This window comes from Erinaceus europaeus, chromosome 2 (assembly GCF_950295315.1).
Source record: "Erinaceus europaeus chromosome 2, mEriEur2.1, whole genome shotgun sequence".
NCBI lineage: Eukaryota > Metazoa > Chordata > Mammalia > Eulipotyphla > Erinaceidae > Erinaceus > Erinaceus europaeus.
The window spans coordinates 126,052,656-126,072,547 of record NC_080163.1 but is presented as its reverse complement, the minus strand read 5'-3'; the positions used below and the strand labels follow the sequence as shown (position 1 = coordinate 126,072,547).

At 40.9% G+C, this 19,892-nt stretch overlaps 1 protein-coding gene across 1 annotated transcript in view; it reads right to left on the bottom strand.

Annotated features, from left to right (window-relative positions):
- CDYL2 (chromodomain Y like 2) overlaps positions 1–19,892 on the bottom strand; it is a 212,081-nt gene that overhangs the window by 31,962 nt on the left and 160,227 nt on the right. The window contains exon 3 of the mRNA XM_060185123.1: positions 10,551–10,768. Coding sequence (XP_060041106.1) covers positions 10,551–10,768 — 218 coding nt within the window. The remainder of the gene's footprint in view (positions 1–10,550; positions 10,769–19,892) is intronic.

The following is a 19,892-nucleotide window of genomic DNA, read 5'->3' as shown; positions in this document are numbered from 1 at the left end:
GTGAAGTGATATCTCATTGTTGTCTTTATTTGCATTTCTCTGACAATCAGAGACTTGGAGCATTTTTTCATGTGTTTCTTGGCCTTTTGGATCTCTCCTGTGGTGAATATTCTGTCCAAGTCCTCCCCCCATTTTTGGATGGGGTTATTTGTTGTCTTGTTGTTGAGTCTGGCAAGCTCTTTATATATGTTGGTTATTAAACTCTTATCTGATGTATGACAATGTAAAGATCTTCTTCCATTCTGTGAGGGGTCTCTTGGTTTGGGTAGTGGTTTCTTTTGCTGTGCAGAAGCTTTTTAATTTGATGTAGTCCCATAGGTTTATACTTGCCTTAGTCTTCTTTGTAATTGGATTCGTTTCATTGAAAATGTCTTTAAAATTTATGCAGAAAAGAGTTCTGCCAATATTTTCCTCTAAGTATTTGATAGTTTGTGGTCTAACATCCAAGTCCTTGATCCACTTGGAATTTACTTTTGTATTCGGTGAAATACAGTGATTCAGTTTCATTCTTCTGCATGTTTCAACCCATTGTTTCCAACACCATTTGTTGAAGAGACTCTGCTTTCCCCATGTAATAGTCTGGGCCCCTTTGTCAAAGATTAGATGTCCATAGGTGTGGGGCCTCATTTCTGGGCTCTCAATTCTATTCCACTGGTCAGTGTGTCTATTCATGTTCTAGTACCAAGCAGTTTTGATGACAATGGCCCTATAATACAGTTTGAGATCTGGGAGTGTGATGCCTCCGGTTCTGTTCTTTTTTTCTCAAGATTGTTTTGGCAATTCTAGGTCTTTTCTGGTTCCAGATAAACATTTGTAGCATTTGTTCTATTCTCCTAAAAAATGTGCTTGGGATCTTGATGGGGATAGCATTAAATTTGTAGATGGCTCTGGGTAATATATTCATTTTGATGATGTTAATTCTTCCAACCCATGAACATGGAATATCTTTCCACTTCTTTGTGTCTTTTTCAATTTCTTTGAGTAGTGACTCATAATTTTCAGTATACAAGTCTTTCACTTCTTTGGTTAGGTTTACTCCTAGATATTTTATTGTTTTTGTTGCTATAGTAAAAGGAATTGATTTCTGGATTTCAGTTTCTTCTTAGTGTTTGCATAGAGGAATGCCACTGACTCCTGAATGTTAATTTTGTAGCCTGACACCTTACTGTATTGCCTGATGATTTCCAAAAGCTTCTTGCTGGATTCCTTAGGTTTTTCCATGTATACTATCATGCTGCAAATAAGGAGAGTTTGACTTCTTCTCTTCCAATCTGTATCCCTTTAATTCCTTGCTCCTGCCTGATTGCTATGGCAAGAACTTCCAACACTATGTTGAATAGTAGTGGTGATAGTGGGCAGCCCTGTCTAGTACCTGATCTGAGTGGAAATGCTTCCAGTTTTTCACCATTGAGTATGATGTTGGCTGTAGGTTTGCTATATATAGACTCCACTATCTTCAGGAATTTTCCATCTATTCCCATTTTTTGTAGTGTTTTGATCATAAAGGGATGTTGTATTTTGTCAAAGGCTTTCTCTGCATCTATTGATATGACCATGTGGTTTTTGGTCTTGCTTTTGTTGATGTGGTGGATCACATTGATTGATTTACGTATATTAAACCAACCTTGCATGCCTGGGATAAACCCCACTTGGTCATGATGAACAATCTTTTTGATATACTGCTGTATCTGGTTGGCTAGAATTTTGTTCAATATTTTCACATCTATGTTCATCAGAGATATTGGTCTGTAGTTTTCTTTTTTGGTTGTGTCCCTGTCTGCTTTTGGTATCAGGGTGATGTTGGCTTCATAGAAGTTGGCAGGGAGTATTCCAGTGTCTTCAATCTTCTGGAAGACTTTTAAAAGTAGAGGTATTAGTTCTTCTTTGAAGGTTTTGTAGAATTCATTTGTAAAACCATCTGGTCCAGGACTTTTATTTTTGGGGAGATTTTTGATAACTGTTTCAATTTCATTAGCTGTGATGGGCCTGTTCATGTTATCCACTTCCTCTTTACTTAGTTTTGGAAGTTGGTAGGTATCTAGGAAATTGTCCATTTCTCCCAGGTTCTCTAGCTTGGTGGCATATAGTTGTTCATAGAAGCCTCGCATGATATGTTGAATTTCTGTGGTGTCTGTTGTGATATCTCCTCTTTCATTTACTATCCAATTTATTTGGATCTTCTCCCTTTTTTGTTTTGTGAGTCTGGCTAAAGGTTTGTCGATTTTGTTTATTCTTTTGAAGAACCAATATTTACTTTCGTTGATCTTTTGTACGGTTTTCCTATTCTCAATGTTATTTATTTCTGCCCTAACTTTAGTGATTTCTGTCCTTCTGGTTGCTTTAGGGTTCCTTTGTTGTTCTTCTTCTAGGTCTTTAAGATGTACAATCAGGCTGTTTATTTGTGCTTTTTTTTGTTTCCTAATGTGTGCTTGTATAGCTATGAACTTCCCTCTTAGGACTGCTTTAGCTGTGTCCCAAATATTTTGATAGCTTGTGTCTTCATTTTCATTGAACTCTCGAAACATTTTGATTTCTTCCTTGATTTCCTCTTTGACCCAGACGTTGTTAAGCAGTGTACTGTTGAGCTTCCACATTTTGGCACTGTTACTAATCTTTTGTTGATTGTTAAGTGTTAGTTTAATTCCACTGTGGTCTAAGAAGATGCTTGGGATCATTTCAATGCTCTTGAATTGGCTGATGCTGTCTTTGTGGCCTAATATATGGTCTATTCTTGAGAATGACCCATGTGGATTTGAGTAAAATGTGTATTCCAGTTTCTTGGGATGAATGACTCTGAAAATGTCCAATGGTTCTAGTTTATCTATCTCTTCATTTAGCTCCCTTATGTCTTTATTGATTTTCTGCCTGGATGAGCTGTAAAGTTGAGAGAGTGGGGTGTTGAAGTCCCCTACTATGATTGTGTTACTGTTAATATATTGCTGTAGCTCTTTCAGTAGATGTTTGATGTATTTAGATGGCTTCTCATTGGGTGCATAGATGTTAATAATTGTTAAGTCCTCTTGATTGACTGATCCTCTGAGCATTAAGTAGTGTACATTCCTATCTTTTTTAATCTTATCTATTTTAAAGTATATCATGTAAGATAGGAGAATAGTTGCTCCTACCCTTTTTTGTGGTCCGTTGGCTTATATGATAGTTTTCCAACCTTTAACTTTAAGTCTGTGTTTGTCTTGTTGAGTTAGGTGGGTTTCCTGTAGACAGCATATTGTTGGGTTGTGTTTTCTGATCCATCTTCCTACTCTGTGTCTTTTAATAGGTGAATTCAGGCCATTGACATTTATTGATATCAAAGATTGAAGATATTTTAATGCCATTCTTGTAGAGTTTTAGAGTGTTTTGATATATGTCCTATTTGTGGTAGTCTGATTGTTTATAGGAGACCTTTCAGAACTTCTTTCAGGGCAGGCTTGGTGACGGTTGATTCCTTCAACTGTTGCTTGTCTGACAAGGTTTTGATGCCTCCATCTAGTCTGAATGACAGTCTAGCAGGATATAGTATTCTTGGCTGAAAGCCTTTCTCATTGAGCACTCGATAGATATCATGCCAATCTCTTCTGGCCTGTAGTGTTTGTATGGAGAAGTCTGCTGCTAATCTTATGGGTTTTCCGTTGTAGGTGACTCTGTTTTTTTCTTGCAGCCTTCAGGATCCTTTCTTTATCCTTATTCCTTCCCATTCTAAGTATGATATGTCTTGGTGTCTTTAGGTCTGGGTTAATTCTGTTTGGGACCCTCTGGGCTTCTTGAATTTTTATGTCTTTGATGTTGTCTAGACTAGAGAAGTTTTCAGCTACTATGGCCTGGAGAATGCTTTCTTCCTCTCCTTCTCTTTCTTCCTTTGGTATGCCAATAATGTGTATATTGTTTCTTTTGAAGTCATCCCATAGGGCTCTGTTGTTGTTTTCAGCATCTCTTAATTTCTATTTGAGATCTCTTACTTCTTTTTTAGTTGTCTCTAATTCATCCTCAATCTTGCTAATTCTGTCTTCAGCCTCATAAATTCTATTATCTCTGCCCTCTACTGTTTTCTGGAGTTAACTATTTTGTTGCCCTGCTCTGATACTGTTTTAGCTTGTTCAGCTAGTTGCATTCTTAGCTCAGCGATTTCAGCTTTCAGCTCTCTAATAACCATGAGATAATTAGTATTTTTTTCCATATTCTCATTTGTTGTTCCTGCATTTCTGATTACAATTTTTTCAAATTCTTTACACACTCCTGTTATTATTTCCTTAGCTAATGTTTGGATGTTGAACTCATTATTTTGTGCTTCACCCTCTGGAGGACTTTTAGCTGGACTCTTGTTCTGGTTCGATTCTCCAATATTTTTTCTTGTTGTTTTAACCATTTTACATATTATGTTATGAGTTCCCTTTATCAGTACTTTTCAAATTATTGATCACTATTGCCTGGATTGACTTGTGTCTAAGTAAGTTAATTAAAGGGTTCACAGTGGTGGAAGTTAACAGTTATTTCAATCCCTGAGTTGGAGCTCAGTGGTTTAAAAGCCTCTTTCTTTTTTTTTTCCTTCCCTGTAGGATATGGGAGCCTGAGGGATTTTAAACTATCAATAGGCTTCTTAGCTTAATCACTGACTCCTGACCAAGATATAAAGCAGGGTGTGGCAGAGATAATCCAGTGGTTATGCAAAGAGACTTTCATAGCCCCTCAGCTATGCCACCGAGGTATAGGTCTTCTGAGTTTCCTGGTTAGATCTCTGTCCCCTGGTGTCCCTTCCTGTTGCTGCTCCAGATTCTGAGGGTAGTAGCAATGGAGACTCAGAGTTGCACTTGGTGAGTCTCTGGGGAGTCCTCTCCTCCCTTAAGCTGTCCCCTTGTTGGTGGAGCAGACTGGAGGTGGTGTCTCAACTGATAAACTGCTGAACTGTTAGCAGTCACTTAATCTCTCCTTAGGCCCCTCTCTCCTCTCTGTCACCAGCCACACGTGTTTGTACTCACCGGTGATTTACTGGATTCCTGTGGTTATTCTAGTCCTGTCTTGTTTCGGTCCGGGTGGTCTCCTTTGGTATTCCTAGTTGATCCGGGAAAGGAGAGGAGAGGAGAGAAAACCATCTGCTGCTCGTAGCTCCGCCTCCGGAAGTTGAATCCTACTTTATTATTTTTATTATCTTTATTTATTGGATAGAGACAGCAAGAAATCAAGAGGGAAGAGGGTAATAAAGGGAGAGAGACAAAGAGACCCCTGCAACACTGCTTCACCACTCGCAAAGCTTTCCCCTGCAGGTGAGGAACTGAGGCTCGAGCCTGGGTCCTTGCACACTGTGTGCTCAACCAGGTGTGCCACCACCTGGCCCCAAGACTTGCGCTTTACAGCAGCTCATTCTGGTTGTCTTGTGGAGGGAAACAAATGTGAAAATGGACAGGGCTATTAGCAGGTTATTATGAGACTCCAGACAAAACAGCCCATGAGCCTGTTGATGAAAATAGAAGTTAACATAGTAGAGAGTTGTTACAAAAAATTAGATAAGCTTTGGAGTGGTGTGATTGTGGGAGGATGACTGGCGGAAGGGTGTGAAGAGTGAGTCCCAAATGCTCAGAGTACCACCATGGGTGGTGGTGGGGTTGTGAGATATTGTTGCGAATAACACAGACACCAGGAACTGAGAGCAGCTTGTGGTGTTCTGCTAGTAGGTAAGTGGAGAGGCTTTTACTCTCAATTTTTTTTAAAAATCTGGCTCTTTCTTTAAAGAGAATTTTCCTTATTGTCCAGGTTCTATGCTATATTCCAGACAGAAGAAATATTACAGTATACCTGCTAGCTTCAGAATCTAGTTAACACATCCAGTAATATATGAATTTCTACAGTAATATAGTATTTCTACTGATTGGCCAAGCCAATCAGTGTCTTATAAACAAGCAGAAAAAGAAATCTAACCATGACCTTGACAATGTCCCCACTTCAGTTCCTCCAGGAATGAGCAAGTGATCTACTGCTGGTCAGATGTTATTTCTAATCCTCACCTACACACACACACACACACACACACACTAAGATACAGTATAACTTTTAGAGAATCAAAGCAGTTTCCCAAAGTAACAGAAGTGGAGGGGCAAGGTGGTGGTACACCTGGTTAAATGCTCACATTACTGTATTCAAGGACACAGGTTCAAGCCCCTAGTCCCCACCTGCAGGAGAAAGCTTCACAAGTGGTAAGCAGAGCTGCAGGTGTCTCTCTCCCTCTCTGACCCCTCCCTTCCCTCTCAATTTATCTCTGTTTCTATCCAATTATACAGAAAGTAACAGCAATGGTATATTGGTGGAGGTAGGATTCAAACTTGAATCTGCTAGACTCCAACATCTATATCCCTCCTTTAACTTCACTTCTCATTTCAATCAGATCTTTCTTTGGGAGCTAGTTTACCCAGTTAGCCAATTTATTCATGCAGTCAATTCACTGTGGTTTTTGAGACAGCTGAAAACATCTGATCAGTAATTTCCCCTCATTTCCCTCCTGTTCTGTTACTGACAGACACCAGTTAGAAATGGAAGCCCTAATTAACCAAACCTATGTCCTAGGAAATGAGGACCTGGGCATCATAAATCAGCTGAATGCAGCACGATTTCTGTGATGAATAGATAACAGTAAACACACAAGCTGCTTCAAAATGACAGAATGAACTGAGAAACTTCACATTTATTCACTTTATCGAAGGGAAATGCTGCGCCTTTTTAAAACATGCTTTTAAAAAGTAGTGAAGTAGAAAAAATCCAAGAAGAATGGGTCTCATGTGGATGTTTTGTGATGAGCTTAAAATAACAAGGCTTCCAGGTGCATAAGCATGTGAAGAACAGCTCTCAGGTACAAACCGAAGGCTCTGGACTTCTCTGAAACCTATGCAGAGGTTCACACAACAGACAACCCCAAAGAAGGTCTGCTAAAAATGGAAGAGAAGGCAACCCCCAAAACACCATGCATAGAGGAGGAGGAACAGACAACTGCCATCCCCACAACATGCAAAGGCTTTAGCCGCATTTAGTCTGTTCCCTCAAAGACTGACAATGACTCCAGACAGTCATACTCAACAGTTGCCTAAAAACAGCCACGGTCCATATAGAACATAATGATAAGACATGTGGTTGTAAGTTCAAGGACAGGGGTCATCAGGTGGTGGCACAATGGATTAAGTGCACATAGTATGAAGCTCAAGGACCTGCACAAGGATTTGGGTTTGAGTCCCTGTAGTGTTCCCCACCTGCAAGGGGTGGGGGTCGCTTCACAGGTGGTGAAGCAGGTCTGTAGGTGTTTATTATCTTCCCCATCTTGCTCCATTTCCCTCTGTCCTATCCAATACAATGGAAAAAACAATACCCTCCAGGAGCAGTAGATTCATAGTGCAGGCACCAAGCCCCAGTGATAACTCTAGAGGCAAAAAAAAAAAAGTAGAGGATTTCAGCCACCATAAAAAAAATAATAAGTTCAAGGACACTCAATCCACTGCACCCCACTTCCAGGGCTTTGACAAGTGTACTGGATACATGGTGTAATCCCAGGACATCCTATGACCCCCAGTATTGGTGAGTGGCCACTCCTTGACTGTGTCCACCCCCCAAAACAAGCACCTGAAGTCAAGCCTCAAATATCATTATTTTGACTATGGAAATTAGAATGCAGGAGATTGAAGGGGCATGAAACAGGGGGCACAAAGCCAACCATTTTCAATGAGCCACTTGCTGGGCTGAGTGCTAGAGACATTGGCCTCTAGAAGCTTACATTCACTCAAACTGAACCCTAGGCATGTTGCATTCTATAAGCCAAGTCTTCTCATCTATAAGGTGTGTGTTGTAATAATCTTACATTAGAAAATACTGGTGGGATGAAAAGGGATAAACAGCAAACATAAAACAGGAAAAGCCAATGTTCACTGGCACCACTATCATTTTTATCATTAATCACAATGTGCTTTGTTCCAGTTGAACAGGGCTGCTTAAAGGGGAACTTTCCCACATTTATTCCACCAAGTCTTTTCACTTATTTTGAATGTTGTCAACCTACCTGCATCAAGTATTTGTTTCCTTATTCTATTTGCCAAAACATAAGCATGATCAACATAAAACAGGAATATTTATATAAAATAGAGCAGACTCTATATGTTTTTAAAGAGATGCTCCCAGAGGGATATAGAATAGGAAAGCTGGGAGTTGGGCTGTAGCGCAGCGGGTTAAGCGCAGGTGGCACAAAGCACAAGGACCGGCATAAGGATCCCGGTTCGAGCCCCGGCTCCCCACCTGCAGGGGAGTCACTTCACAGGCGGTGAAGCAGGTCTGCAGGTGTCTATCTTTCTCTCCCCCTCTCTGTCTTCCCCTCCGCTCTCCATTTCTCTCTGTCCTATCCAACAATGACAACAACAATAATAACTACAACAATAAGAAAACAACAAGGGCAACAAAGGGAATAAATAAAAATAAAATATTAAAAAAAAAAGAATAGGAAAGCTATTATCAAGGGAGGGGATGGGAGATGGAACTCAGGTAGTGGGAACTGTGAGGAATTGTACTCTTATCCTATGGTTCTATATGTGGATTTTTTTATTTTATGAATAAATTTTTAAAAAATTAAAAAAAAAACACATTGCATGCCAAATCAAAGGACACCATCAAGGTTTAACCAGAGGGCCAGTGTGGTCGCACACCCAGTTGAATCCACAAGTTACAATGCACAAGAACTCAGGTTCAAGCCGCCCTGGTCCCCATCTGTAGGGGGGAAAGATTCTTAAGAGGTGAAGTAGTGCTCAGGTGTCTCTGTCTCTCTCCATCTCTCCTCTTCTCCTCTTGATTTCTCTGTCTCTATCCAATAAATAAAATTAATAAGATACATTTTTAAAAAGAAAGGATATTTTCAAGTTATGTATGTGATAAGCATTTAGGATCCAGACTATATAAAGAATACTTAAAACCTGGGGTTGGGCTGTGGTGCACCTGGTTGAACTCACATGTTACAAGGTGCAAGGAACCTGGGTTCAAGCCTCTGGTCCCCACTGTGTCAGGACGAAAGCTTCACAAGCAATGAACCAACACTGCAGGTGTCTGTCACTCTTCTTCCTATCTTTCCCTCCTCTCTCAATTTCTCTCTGTCTTTATCCAATAAATAAATAAATAAAATATTTAAAAAGAAGCTTTAAAATTCTCAAAACTCAATAATGAAAAATGTAATTTCAATAATTAGCTAAGGATTTGAACAGACATTTGTCCAAAGAATCTATACAAATGACTAATAAGAACATGAAAGATTTCCAACACCATTAATCATTAGGAAAATGCTAATTAAAATTAAAAAGACTGACCAAATAATCCACCTGGATAAAGCTCACACTTGCTTTGCTATGCATGTGACCCAAGCTCAAGTCTAGCCCCCCTCTGCATTGGAGGAAGTTCTCTCTCTGTCTCTTTATCTTTATCTGAAAAAGTAAACCCAGAAGTTAAGCCCTACCAACAACAAAAACCCTAAAATCTTAATGAGATACAACCTCATCTCCACTAACAAATGACAAACCATAACACATGTTGAGGAAGAAAAGAGACTGAAATCTTCATATATTGCTGGCATATGTGAAATGATGCAGCCACGTTGGAAAGTAATTTGGCAGGCCCTTAAATAGCTAAACTTAATGCTACCATATGACCCAGCAAAATTCCACAATTGGGAATATATCAAAAACAATCAATCAAACAAAAAAAAAACCTGAAAGCATATCACTCAAAAACATGTTCAAAAATAATTATAGTAATATTATTTATAATAGTTGAAAGTAGAACCAACTCAAATGCCTCCCAACTGAAGAATTCATAGCCAAGAGTGTGGCATAGCTGAAATAGAAGCACTGAAACAATGAAATAGAAGCACTGGCACATGCTACCACATGTATCAACACTGAACATATAATGTTCCATGAATGAATAAGTCACCAAAGATGATTTTATTTACGTGAAATGTACTGAACAAGCTAATTTACAAAGATAGGAGGTAGACTGGTGGTTGCCAGGAATATACAGAAGAGAGAATGGGAATGACTGCTGATCAAATTGTACGGGGTGCTGGGGGGAGTGATAAAACATTTTTAAATTAGGTTGTGGTGAAGGTTACACAACCTTGTGAATATACTAAAAATGTGTGTATTATGAAAAGGTGATCTTCATAGTATGTGGATTATCTCTCTAGAAAACTTCAAGTAATTTCAGTGGATCTAGTCATCTAGAACAAAGAAAGTGAACATGTTGGTTACAATACAGTATAGCTGGAAAGGCCCAAAAGAAGAGGCTTGGATTCTGGGGCATCCCCCTGACTAATTCTGTGTCCTAAGTCAGACTATAAAATAGTTTATTTTAAGAGTCTTCATCTGTAAAGTGTCACCTGATCACAAAGATTAGATAGATAATATATAAACTGGCCTGCATATCATGTATATAAATCCTGGAAATTTTCCTCGATTTCTTGATGCAACAGAGAGGGCAGTGCCCTATTTTGAAGGAGAGGTCCACCCCAGCCTCACCATCCATTCATATCCCATCCCTCTTACCTCAGGGGTCAGTGCATTATTATCCGAGGTCTGACTGGATAGCAGGATGTGCGTGAAACCCTCTTCCTTCCTCACGACAATGTCCCGAAATCGACAGTTGCTTTCATTCTGGCGGACGCTGTACCTGAGCCTCTTGTCGAAGACATAGTCCTTATCTGTTTCCAGCTTCCTCTTCACAGAGCTGTGCAGATTTAGTCCCCCATTGGTCAGAGCAGAGCCTTTCAAAATCAGATGCACAATGTGAGAAACAGATACCCAGAAAGAATGGCACAAGAAAATCAAAGTGGCAGATCTGGCCGGACCCTGTACACCTCTTGTCTGGGAGAACAAAGAACTTGGCACTTTGTGGCTCTGAAAAGGACAAAGCAGGCTGTGTGTGCATAGCCCCATCTGATTTGTGACCCTCCTCACCCACACATCCACCTGGGAATCCCCTGTTTCTGTTCATATTCCTTCAGCAAAGGGAACTCACTGCTTTGAAAACTTATGGCCACAAAACAAAACCAACAAACAAAAATTTGCAGCTTTATTTATAACCATCCCCAAAGTGGAAGCAATCCATACATATGTCCTTTTATAGGTAAAAGAACTAACATGTAGCAGTCCATTTGCACAATGATATGCTATTCTACAGTTAAAATAAATTAGTTACAAGCACAAGTAGACATAAACAGATCCCAACTGTACACTGTTGCAAGAATCCAGTCTGAAGGCTGAGACACAGCTTAGTTGTTGAGCACAGGACTTGTGTGACTGAAGCCCAAAAGTTTAATTCTCATCACAACCTTATCCAGAGCTTAGTGACACTCTGATTTCTCTCATAAAAAGAAATATTTAAAACACAGAAATGCTTAAAAAATTAATCAAAGAGCATATGTAATACAAGCTTCCTGCTATATGGCATCCTAGAAAAGGCAAGTGTATAGAACCAGTAAAAACATCAATGGTGGAAGCTGAGCAGTAGCACAGTGGGTTAAGTGCACATGGTGCAAAGCACAAGGACCGGTGTAAAGATCCCAGTTCTAGCCCCCGGATCCCCACCTGCAGGGGAGCCGCTTCACAGGCGGTGAAGCAGGTCTGCAGGTGTCTGCCTTTTTCTCCTCCTCTCTGTCTTCCTCTCCTCTCTCCATTTCTCTCTGTCCTATCCAACAACAATGACATCAATAACAATAACTACAATAGTAAAACAGCAAGGACAACAAAAGGGAATAAATAAATAAATAAATATTAAAAAAAACATCAATGGTTGCCAGGATTTCCAGTGGGATAAGAAGAGAGTTGACTAGTTGGAGCTGGGGGAAATTTTTGAGGGGGAAACTATGCTGTGTGATACCATAATGGAGAATATAAGACAGTTTGTATTTGTCAAAACACAAAGAAATTACAGCACAGTAATTCCTATAGGGACATAAAACCAAAAGTAATTCTCAGACTTTATGAGAACCATGGTGATTACCCAGGGTAAAGGGGTGGGAAGGAAGCTTAGGAATGGGGAGATAGTAGAACAGACTTGTATGAGGCCTTAGAAATACCAGGTTCAATCCCTGGGACCACTATATGCCAGAGCTGATCGGTGCTTTGATCTCTTTCTCTTATGAAAGTAAATAAATAAATATTTTAAAGAGATTGTACAAAGAAAATAAAATGATGGGGGTTGGATGGTAGCACAGTGGGTTAAGCTCACATGGTGCAAAGCACAAGGACCAGCGGAGGAAGGATCCCGGTTTGAGCCCCCGGTTCCCCACCTGCAGAGTGGTGAAGCAGGTCTGCAGGTGTTTATCTTTCTCCCCCCACCCCCTCAATTTCTCTCTTTCCTATCCAGGAGCAGTGGATTTGTAGTGCAGGCACCGAGCCCCAGCAATAACTCTGGAGGCAAAAAGAAAAGAAAAGAAAGGAAGAAAGAAAGAAAAGAAAATGATATAAAATGAAGTGAAATTTAGGGGCCCCAAGATTGTTCAGTGGGTAAGGCACACATACTGCCACATGCGAGGCCACAGGTTCAAATCTGGGAACACAAGGATACTGCAGGAGCTTCATGGCTGGCTGTGGTGTCTCTCCTCTCTCTGTCTGTCATTTTCTACCTCTCTCTCTAAAATAAAGTATGAAAAATACTGACCCAGAGTGGTTGCTCAGCAGGGGTCTCACACATAAGGAAGGTCCTGGCATCACATTTAAAAGAGTAAAATTTATTTTACTTTATTTTTTAATTAAGTTAATTTAAAAAATAGTCCTTCTCAGATTGTGAAATGAGGCAGGTCAGAGAACTCACACCTGATCCTGCATCAGGCCCATTTGGAGGACCTTTCTGCCAGTCTTTGGTCACCAGGGTTTGAGAACCAGCATCCAGACACATCAGCGATTCATCTACTGCCTTGCTTGCACCGTAGTGAAGGTCTGATCTGAAAACCAAGCTGTGTGTCAGTGTTTCCGCTGGGAGCTGGAGATGACTGCCCAATGCAGGAGGAGTCACATCGCAAAGCCAAGGTGGAGGAGGCACCTCAGAGGGAAGCCAAGACTTAGGATACACACAGCATTCAGTTAGAGTGTTGAGTTTCATTTTGGCAAGGGAAGAGTAAGGAATCAGGAGTCAAGAGACTAAAATGCTAAAACCCAAACAGAAGCAGATCCCCTGAGGTCAAACCTGCCCATCCTTCAGGAAATCACTGTGTGGATACCTGGACTGAGTGCTAACCCCCAGAGCAGATTATGAGGCTCAAAGGAGATAAGATATTTAAGGACCCTGAATATAGTAGCAATGATAATAAAAGGTTCCTTTTATCTTTATTTACAGTCTCGTTGATCATTATTAAATCAATTTTAAAAACTTCCTTTTAGTGTTACACTCATGACATAATGTTCCTGTTGGCATAGAAGTGTCCCAGTAAAACTATGTGTGTGATGCTAATTCTCCAACAATACTGAGAGCCTGTGAGCACAGGGCCACTGTCACATCACAGTCCAGCCCAGCAATCTACACCATGTGCCTGGAAGTCCCCCCAACAAAAACAAACAAACAAAACAGCTATTCCCTGGTGCTTAGAAGATCTAGGTGGACTCAGTCTCTTAGTCAATACTGGAGTCTTTTCCATTACCAAAGCCAAGACAGCCACTGGCCAGGAAGCACTTCCTCCTACACCTGAGGTTCCACTCCTCCACTCAGGTGAATAGGCTAGAGATGAAGGGACCCTGAGAAGTGGTGCCTATGCCATTCAACAGCCTCTCAAAGGCCTCCTTATTGTGCACTTTTCCATCACCCAAAAGACCTGGGCTTTGTCAAACATTAAGGTTCAGGCACAAAATTTCAAAGAACTCTGGAAAGTATAGAAGAACATTTAATGAAAAGGCTTATGTAAAAGGAGCTGGTTCTTTGGGGTTATCCTCAAAGCCTGCAGCTTCTGGAAAAGCTTCCTAATTGGAGCTGGTTCTGTGTTTTGGGGGCCACCATCCTGCTGGCAGAGGTTAAAGCAGGGTGGCAGTGGCTCTTGAGGATACCAGCTCTGTCAGGTGAGAAGGCCAAAGCTCAAGGCTTGAGGACATCAATGCTCTCGGGGCTGGGAGAGGTCTGAATGAAGTTCTGCTGCCCCCCATCTGTGTCAAGGTGCTAATTAACCATTATATCAAAGAGGAGGACTACAGGATGACCTTTTGTGAGCCACTCTTTATATGTTAGCTCAAAATTGCTCAACAACTAAGGTTAGGAAACTGTCATCCAATGAGTCCATTTCTGATGAGGAAAAAGTACATTTGTTGGAAGCCACAGAAAGTTTAAATGGGGCCAGGTGGTGATGCACCTGGTTGAGGGTACCTGTTATCATGCACAGAGACTCAGTTTTAAGACCCCCATCCCTGTCTGCAAAAAGAAAGCTTCATAAGCAGTGAAGCAGAGCTGCAAGTGTCTCTCTCTCCATTTATATCTCTTTCTCCCCTCTCAATTTCTATCTGGTAAATAAGTAAATAAATAAAATATATGAAAACAATATTATTTTTAAAAAGTTTACCATGTTCATAGTGGTTTTATTCACAATAGCAAAAACAAACAGAATGCCCTTTGGCAGATGAATGGATAAAAAAGTTGTGGGACATATACTCCATAAGTATTACTCAACAATAAAAAAAGATGTTCTGATTTTCTTTGGCATAAAGTAGGTGGGATTGGAGGACATTATGCTTAATAGAGCAAGTAAGGATGTAAAGGACAACCACAGAATGGTTTGACTCATATGCAGAATATGGAGAATTGAGTATACGAATGTAAAAAAAAAGTCAACCTATATCTAAGACTATGGGAGAATTACAGTGGTTATCTATAGGGGTGGACATAGGGACACAGACGTTTGGTGACAAGAGTGGTTAAAAAAAAAAAGACCTATTAGTTATGGTGAATTCACCTTCTTCATCCCATCTTAGATGGAGCTTGAAGAAATGTTAAGTGAGATAAGTGAGAAACAAAAGGATAAATATTGGATGACCTTACTCATAGACAGAAGTTGAAAAACAAGATCAGAAGGGAAAACACTAAGCAGAACTTGGACTGGAGTTGCTGTATTGCACCAAAGTAAAAGACTCCGGGGTGGGGGAAGGGTTCAGGTCCTGGAACATGATGGCAGAGAAGGATCTAGTGGATGTTGAACTGTTATGTGGAAAACTGGGAAACGTTAAGCATGTACAAATGATTGTATTTTACTGTTGACTGTAAACCATTAATCCCCCAATAAAGATTTTTTTTAAAAAAAGACTATACTGTAAAATACTACTCAATAAAACTATAAAGTTAAAAAGAGACACTAAATCAATAAACCAAAAAAAAAAAAAACAATGAATAAAAAATAGGGGAGAAAAGCTTAAATGGTGAAGAATTAGAGTTAGTTGTCTTCCATTTACCTAAAAGCTGGGGACCAGGAGATAGCTCACTTGGTAGGGCACATGTTTTTCATGTGTGAGGGTATAAGTATGAACCCTAGCACCACAGGAAAGTTTAGTGGATGGCACCAGGGGAGCTTGTAGATCGTGGAACAGTGATGCTTTACCTCTTCTCTCTCTCTCCTCCCTCTCTCCCTCTTTTCATGTTTCCCTTCACTCAAAGTAAGGAAGGAAGAAAGGAAGGAAGGAGGGAGGGAGGGAAGGAAGGAAGGAGACAGGGAGGGAAGGAAGGAAGGAGACAGGGAGGGAAGGAAGGAAGGAGGGAGGGAAGGAAGGAAGGAAGGAAGGAAGGAAAGGAAGGAAGGATACATGGATGGAAGGAAGGATGAAAATTTGGTGAGGAGGCTGCTCAATATTATCACAAAAGTGTGAGGCCCTGCGTTGCACAGGAAAAAAAATCAACTATCTATCACTTCCTAGGGGCTCTCATACACAGCTTTCTTCAGACAAGGAGATGGACAGTAAGCAAGGAAATTCATAGCTAAAATAATTATATGGGAAAACATCAGAGCGATGTGGTAAAGAGTAGCAGGATGTTTGTTTTTTCTGCTGAAGCCCGGGGAAAGGCAGACCTTGAAAGAATTGTCTGTCCTGATAAACTCTAGAACCATCTGAGGAAAACAGACCCGCATCTTCTCTGTCAGGACACTGGGGTTGTATCTCCTCATGTGATGCAGGAGAAGCACCATCTCTGGGTCAGAGGAGGAAAGAGCCTCCACAGGCTCAAATTCACATGCAGCTGAGTCATGTTTCTACAAGTAAGTGTGCTACAAGTTCATCCCTTTAGGGTCATTGTGCCTCCCAAGAAATGACAACAGGCTGGCAGAGAAGGCAATAAGGGAAACTGAATATTTCAGAAGCATGAAAGTTCTGGGATTTGCATCCGGACAGCATGGAAACCCCAGGCCTGTACTTGCTAATTGGGAGAAGCAAGGAAACCACTTGTGTCCCTTAGCACTGGTCTCTTTGTTTCTAAGATGGGGCTAACAGTACCTTCTATTCAGGACTGTTTAGAGCTGCTGTAGCTCAAGAACAGATAAGGGATTAGTAAAGTGCCTGCCATGAGCACAGATGTTGGCTGAATGATGCCAAAGAAGCATTAATGGGAGAGTCCTCAGACCCAGGCCTTTCCTGCTCCCAGTTTAGTTTACACCCTCCCTCTAAAGCTGGGGACATGGGGGGTGGAAGACAGAGACCCAGGTCTAGAGACTATTCTAAGTACTGGGGTTGGGGGTAGGTTTGAAGATCACCTGGATAAAATCAAACTCAGGAAGGACATACTCTATGTTCCACCTGAGGAAGATGGGTCCTGATATTGGGACAGGTTGGAATGTTCCTACTCATGACCACAGAATGTGAGCTCAGATCTACAGGGATGCAGAGGTCACATAGGCTCCTAAGCTGAATATGGGCCCCAGATCACATCAAATCGATGGGGTTTACAGTCAACAATATTTATACACCTTTTCCATATTTGGGAGCTACTCTCTTCCCTGATCCAGCTTTCTGGTCCTTTTCCCAGCCATGACATCATCTCCCCAGACAATAACTTGGATCCACCTGCATATCAGATTTCAGGCTCAGGGGGGAAAAAAAGAAAAAAATAAAAGACTAGTAAAGCCACATGCCCTTTGGAATAAAACTAAAATAGGCTTATTAGCTATCTACAAAATGGAGACCCCCAAATCTTCATCTGCACTATTCCAGCCTTTAGGTTCACGATTAGTCAACAACTTTATATATTAACTCTTCTTTCAGTCACCAGATTCCAGATGCTACCATGATGCCAACCAGAATTCCCTAGATAGACAATGTCACCAATGTATCCTGGAGCCCCACTTCCCCAGAGCCCCACCCTACCAGGGAAAGAGAGAGACAGGCTAGGAATGTGGATCAACCTATCAAGGACCATATTCAGCGGGGAAGCAATTATAGAAGTCAGATCTTCCACCTTCTGCAACCATAATGTCCCTGGGCCCATAGTCCCAGAGGGTTAAAGAAGAGGAAAGCTATCAGGGGAGGGGATGGGATATGGAGTTCTGGTGGTGGGAACTGTGTGGAGTTGTACCCCTCTTATCCTATGGTTTTGTCATACACACACACACACACACACACACACACACACACACACACACACACACACACATTATGGAGGAACTCAGTAACGTGCTGGCATTGAGACTGCCACATTCTCTCCTCCACGGCTATTCCTTCCTTCTAGTCTCTACAAACCTTTTTCCCTTTCTCTCCTCTGGAGTATAAAGGACTGCTTCCTATTAAGAAGACTCCATAGACACAGTCCCTCTGCCTCAAACACACAGAAGTGACAGATAAAATACTGGCTCACAAACAAGATAATCATCTCTGTGTGAGAGGCAGAGCATCAACACCAAGCAGTGAGGAGGCTGAAGGTTGAGGTGTGGGGGAAGACAGCAGACATTAAATCTCACACACTAGATGGGAGAGGGGACCCAGGTCCACAGCAGGAAGCCAGAGGATGTTAAAGGACTGTCTTCCCACAAAGGTGGAACTACAACAACAAAACCATGTGCTGCCCACAGTTAAAACTTCCTGGATCTTCAGGGTCAGGGAGAGGCAAAAACAAAAAACAAAATGGTTCAAGAGAAGGAAAGGTAGGGAATGAGTCCAGACACCAAAATCCTAACACCTCAAGGTAACTAATGCTTAGAAATCTAGACAATAAAATCAACGCTTGTGATGTAAACTACTCCAACTTTTCTAAAAATGAGTACCATGAATCTGACAAGGACTTTAAAATAGGAATGTTTACAATACTCAAAATGACAGACGGAAGAAAAACATTCAAATAAACAAGAAATTCTCATTTTAAAGAAGACAAAAAGAAACAAAGATGGGACATAATATAAAGGGCTAATTAAAAAAGCAAATGACAAGAAAGGGAAAATATTTGTGCATCACATATCAAAGAGTAAGTTCCCTAGATTGTAAAGAATTTTACCCCCACACCTATGGACATCTAATCTTTAATAAGGGGGCCCAGAGTATTAAATGGAGGAAAGAGGCTCTCTTCAATAAATGGTGCTGGGAAAACTGGGTTGAAACATGCAGAAGAATGAAACTGAACCACTTTATCTCACCAGAAACAAAAATCAACTCCAAATGGATCAAAGACCTGGATGTTGGACCAGAAACAAATACTTAGAGGAAAACATTGGTAAAACACTTTCCTACCTACACTTCAAGGACATCTTTGATGAAATAAACCCAATTGCAAGGAAGACTAAAGCAAAAACAAGCCAATGGGACTACATCAAATTGAAAAGCTTCTGCACAGCCAAAGAAACTATTAAACCAACAAAGAGACCCCTCACAGAATGGGAGAAGATCTTCACATGCCATACATCAGACAAGAAACTAATCACCAAAATATATAGAGCTCAACAAACTTAGCACCAAAAAAGCAAATGACCCCATCCAAAAATGGGCAGAGGATATGAACAAAACATTCACCTCAGAGGAGATCCAAAAGGTTAACAAACATATGAAAAACTGCTCCAGGTCACTGACTGTCAGAGAAATGCAAATTAAAACAACATTGGGATACCACCTCACTCCTGTAAGAACGGCATACATCAAAAAGGACAGCAGCAACAAATGCTGGAGAGGCCGTGGGGACAGAGGAACCCTTTTACATTGCTGGTGGGAACGTAAATTGGTCCAGCCTCTGTGGAGAGCAGTCTGGAAAACTCTCACAAGGCTAGAGAGGGACCTTCCATATGATCCAGTAATTTCTCTCCTGGGGTTTTACCCCAAGGACTCCATAATACCCAACCAAAAAGAGGTGTGTACTCCTATGTTCACAGCAGCACAATTCATAATAGCTAAAACCTGGAAGCAACCCAGGTGCCCAACAACAGATGAGTGGCTGAGAAAGCTGTGGTATATATACACAATGGAATATTATATAGCTATCAAGAACAATGAACCCACCTTCTCTGACCCATCTTGGACAGAGCTAGAAGGAATTATATTAAGTGAGCTACGTCAGAAAGATAAAGATGAGTATGGGATGATCCCACTCATCAACAGAAGTTGACTAAAAAGATCTGAAAGGGAAACTAAAAGCAGGATCTGACTAAATTGAAAGTAGGGCACCAAAGTAAAAACCCTATGGTGAGGGGTAGACATGCGGCTTCCTGGGCCAGTGGGGGGGGGGGTTGGGTAGGTGGGATGGGTCACAGTCTTTTGGTGGTGGGAATGTTGTTTATGTACACTCCTAGTAAAGTGTAGTCATATAAATCACTAGTTAATTAATATGAGGGGGAAAATTAATTGTATGTCTCAAAGTTTTTAAAACACAGACTGAGTCTTTTTAATATACAGGCTGTGTATTTGATATGCAGACTCTCTCAAAAGCCTAGACCAAGTAGATCAGAAGCA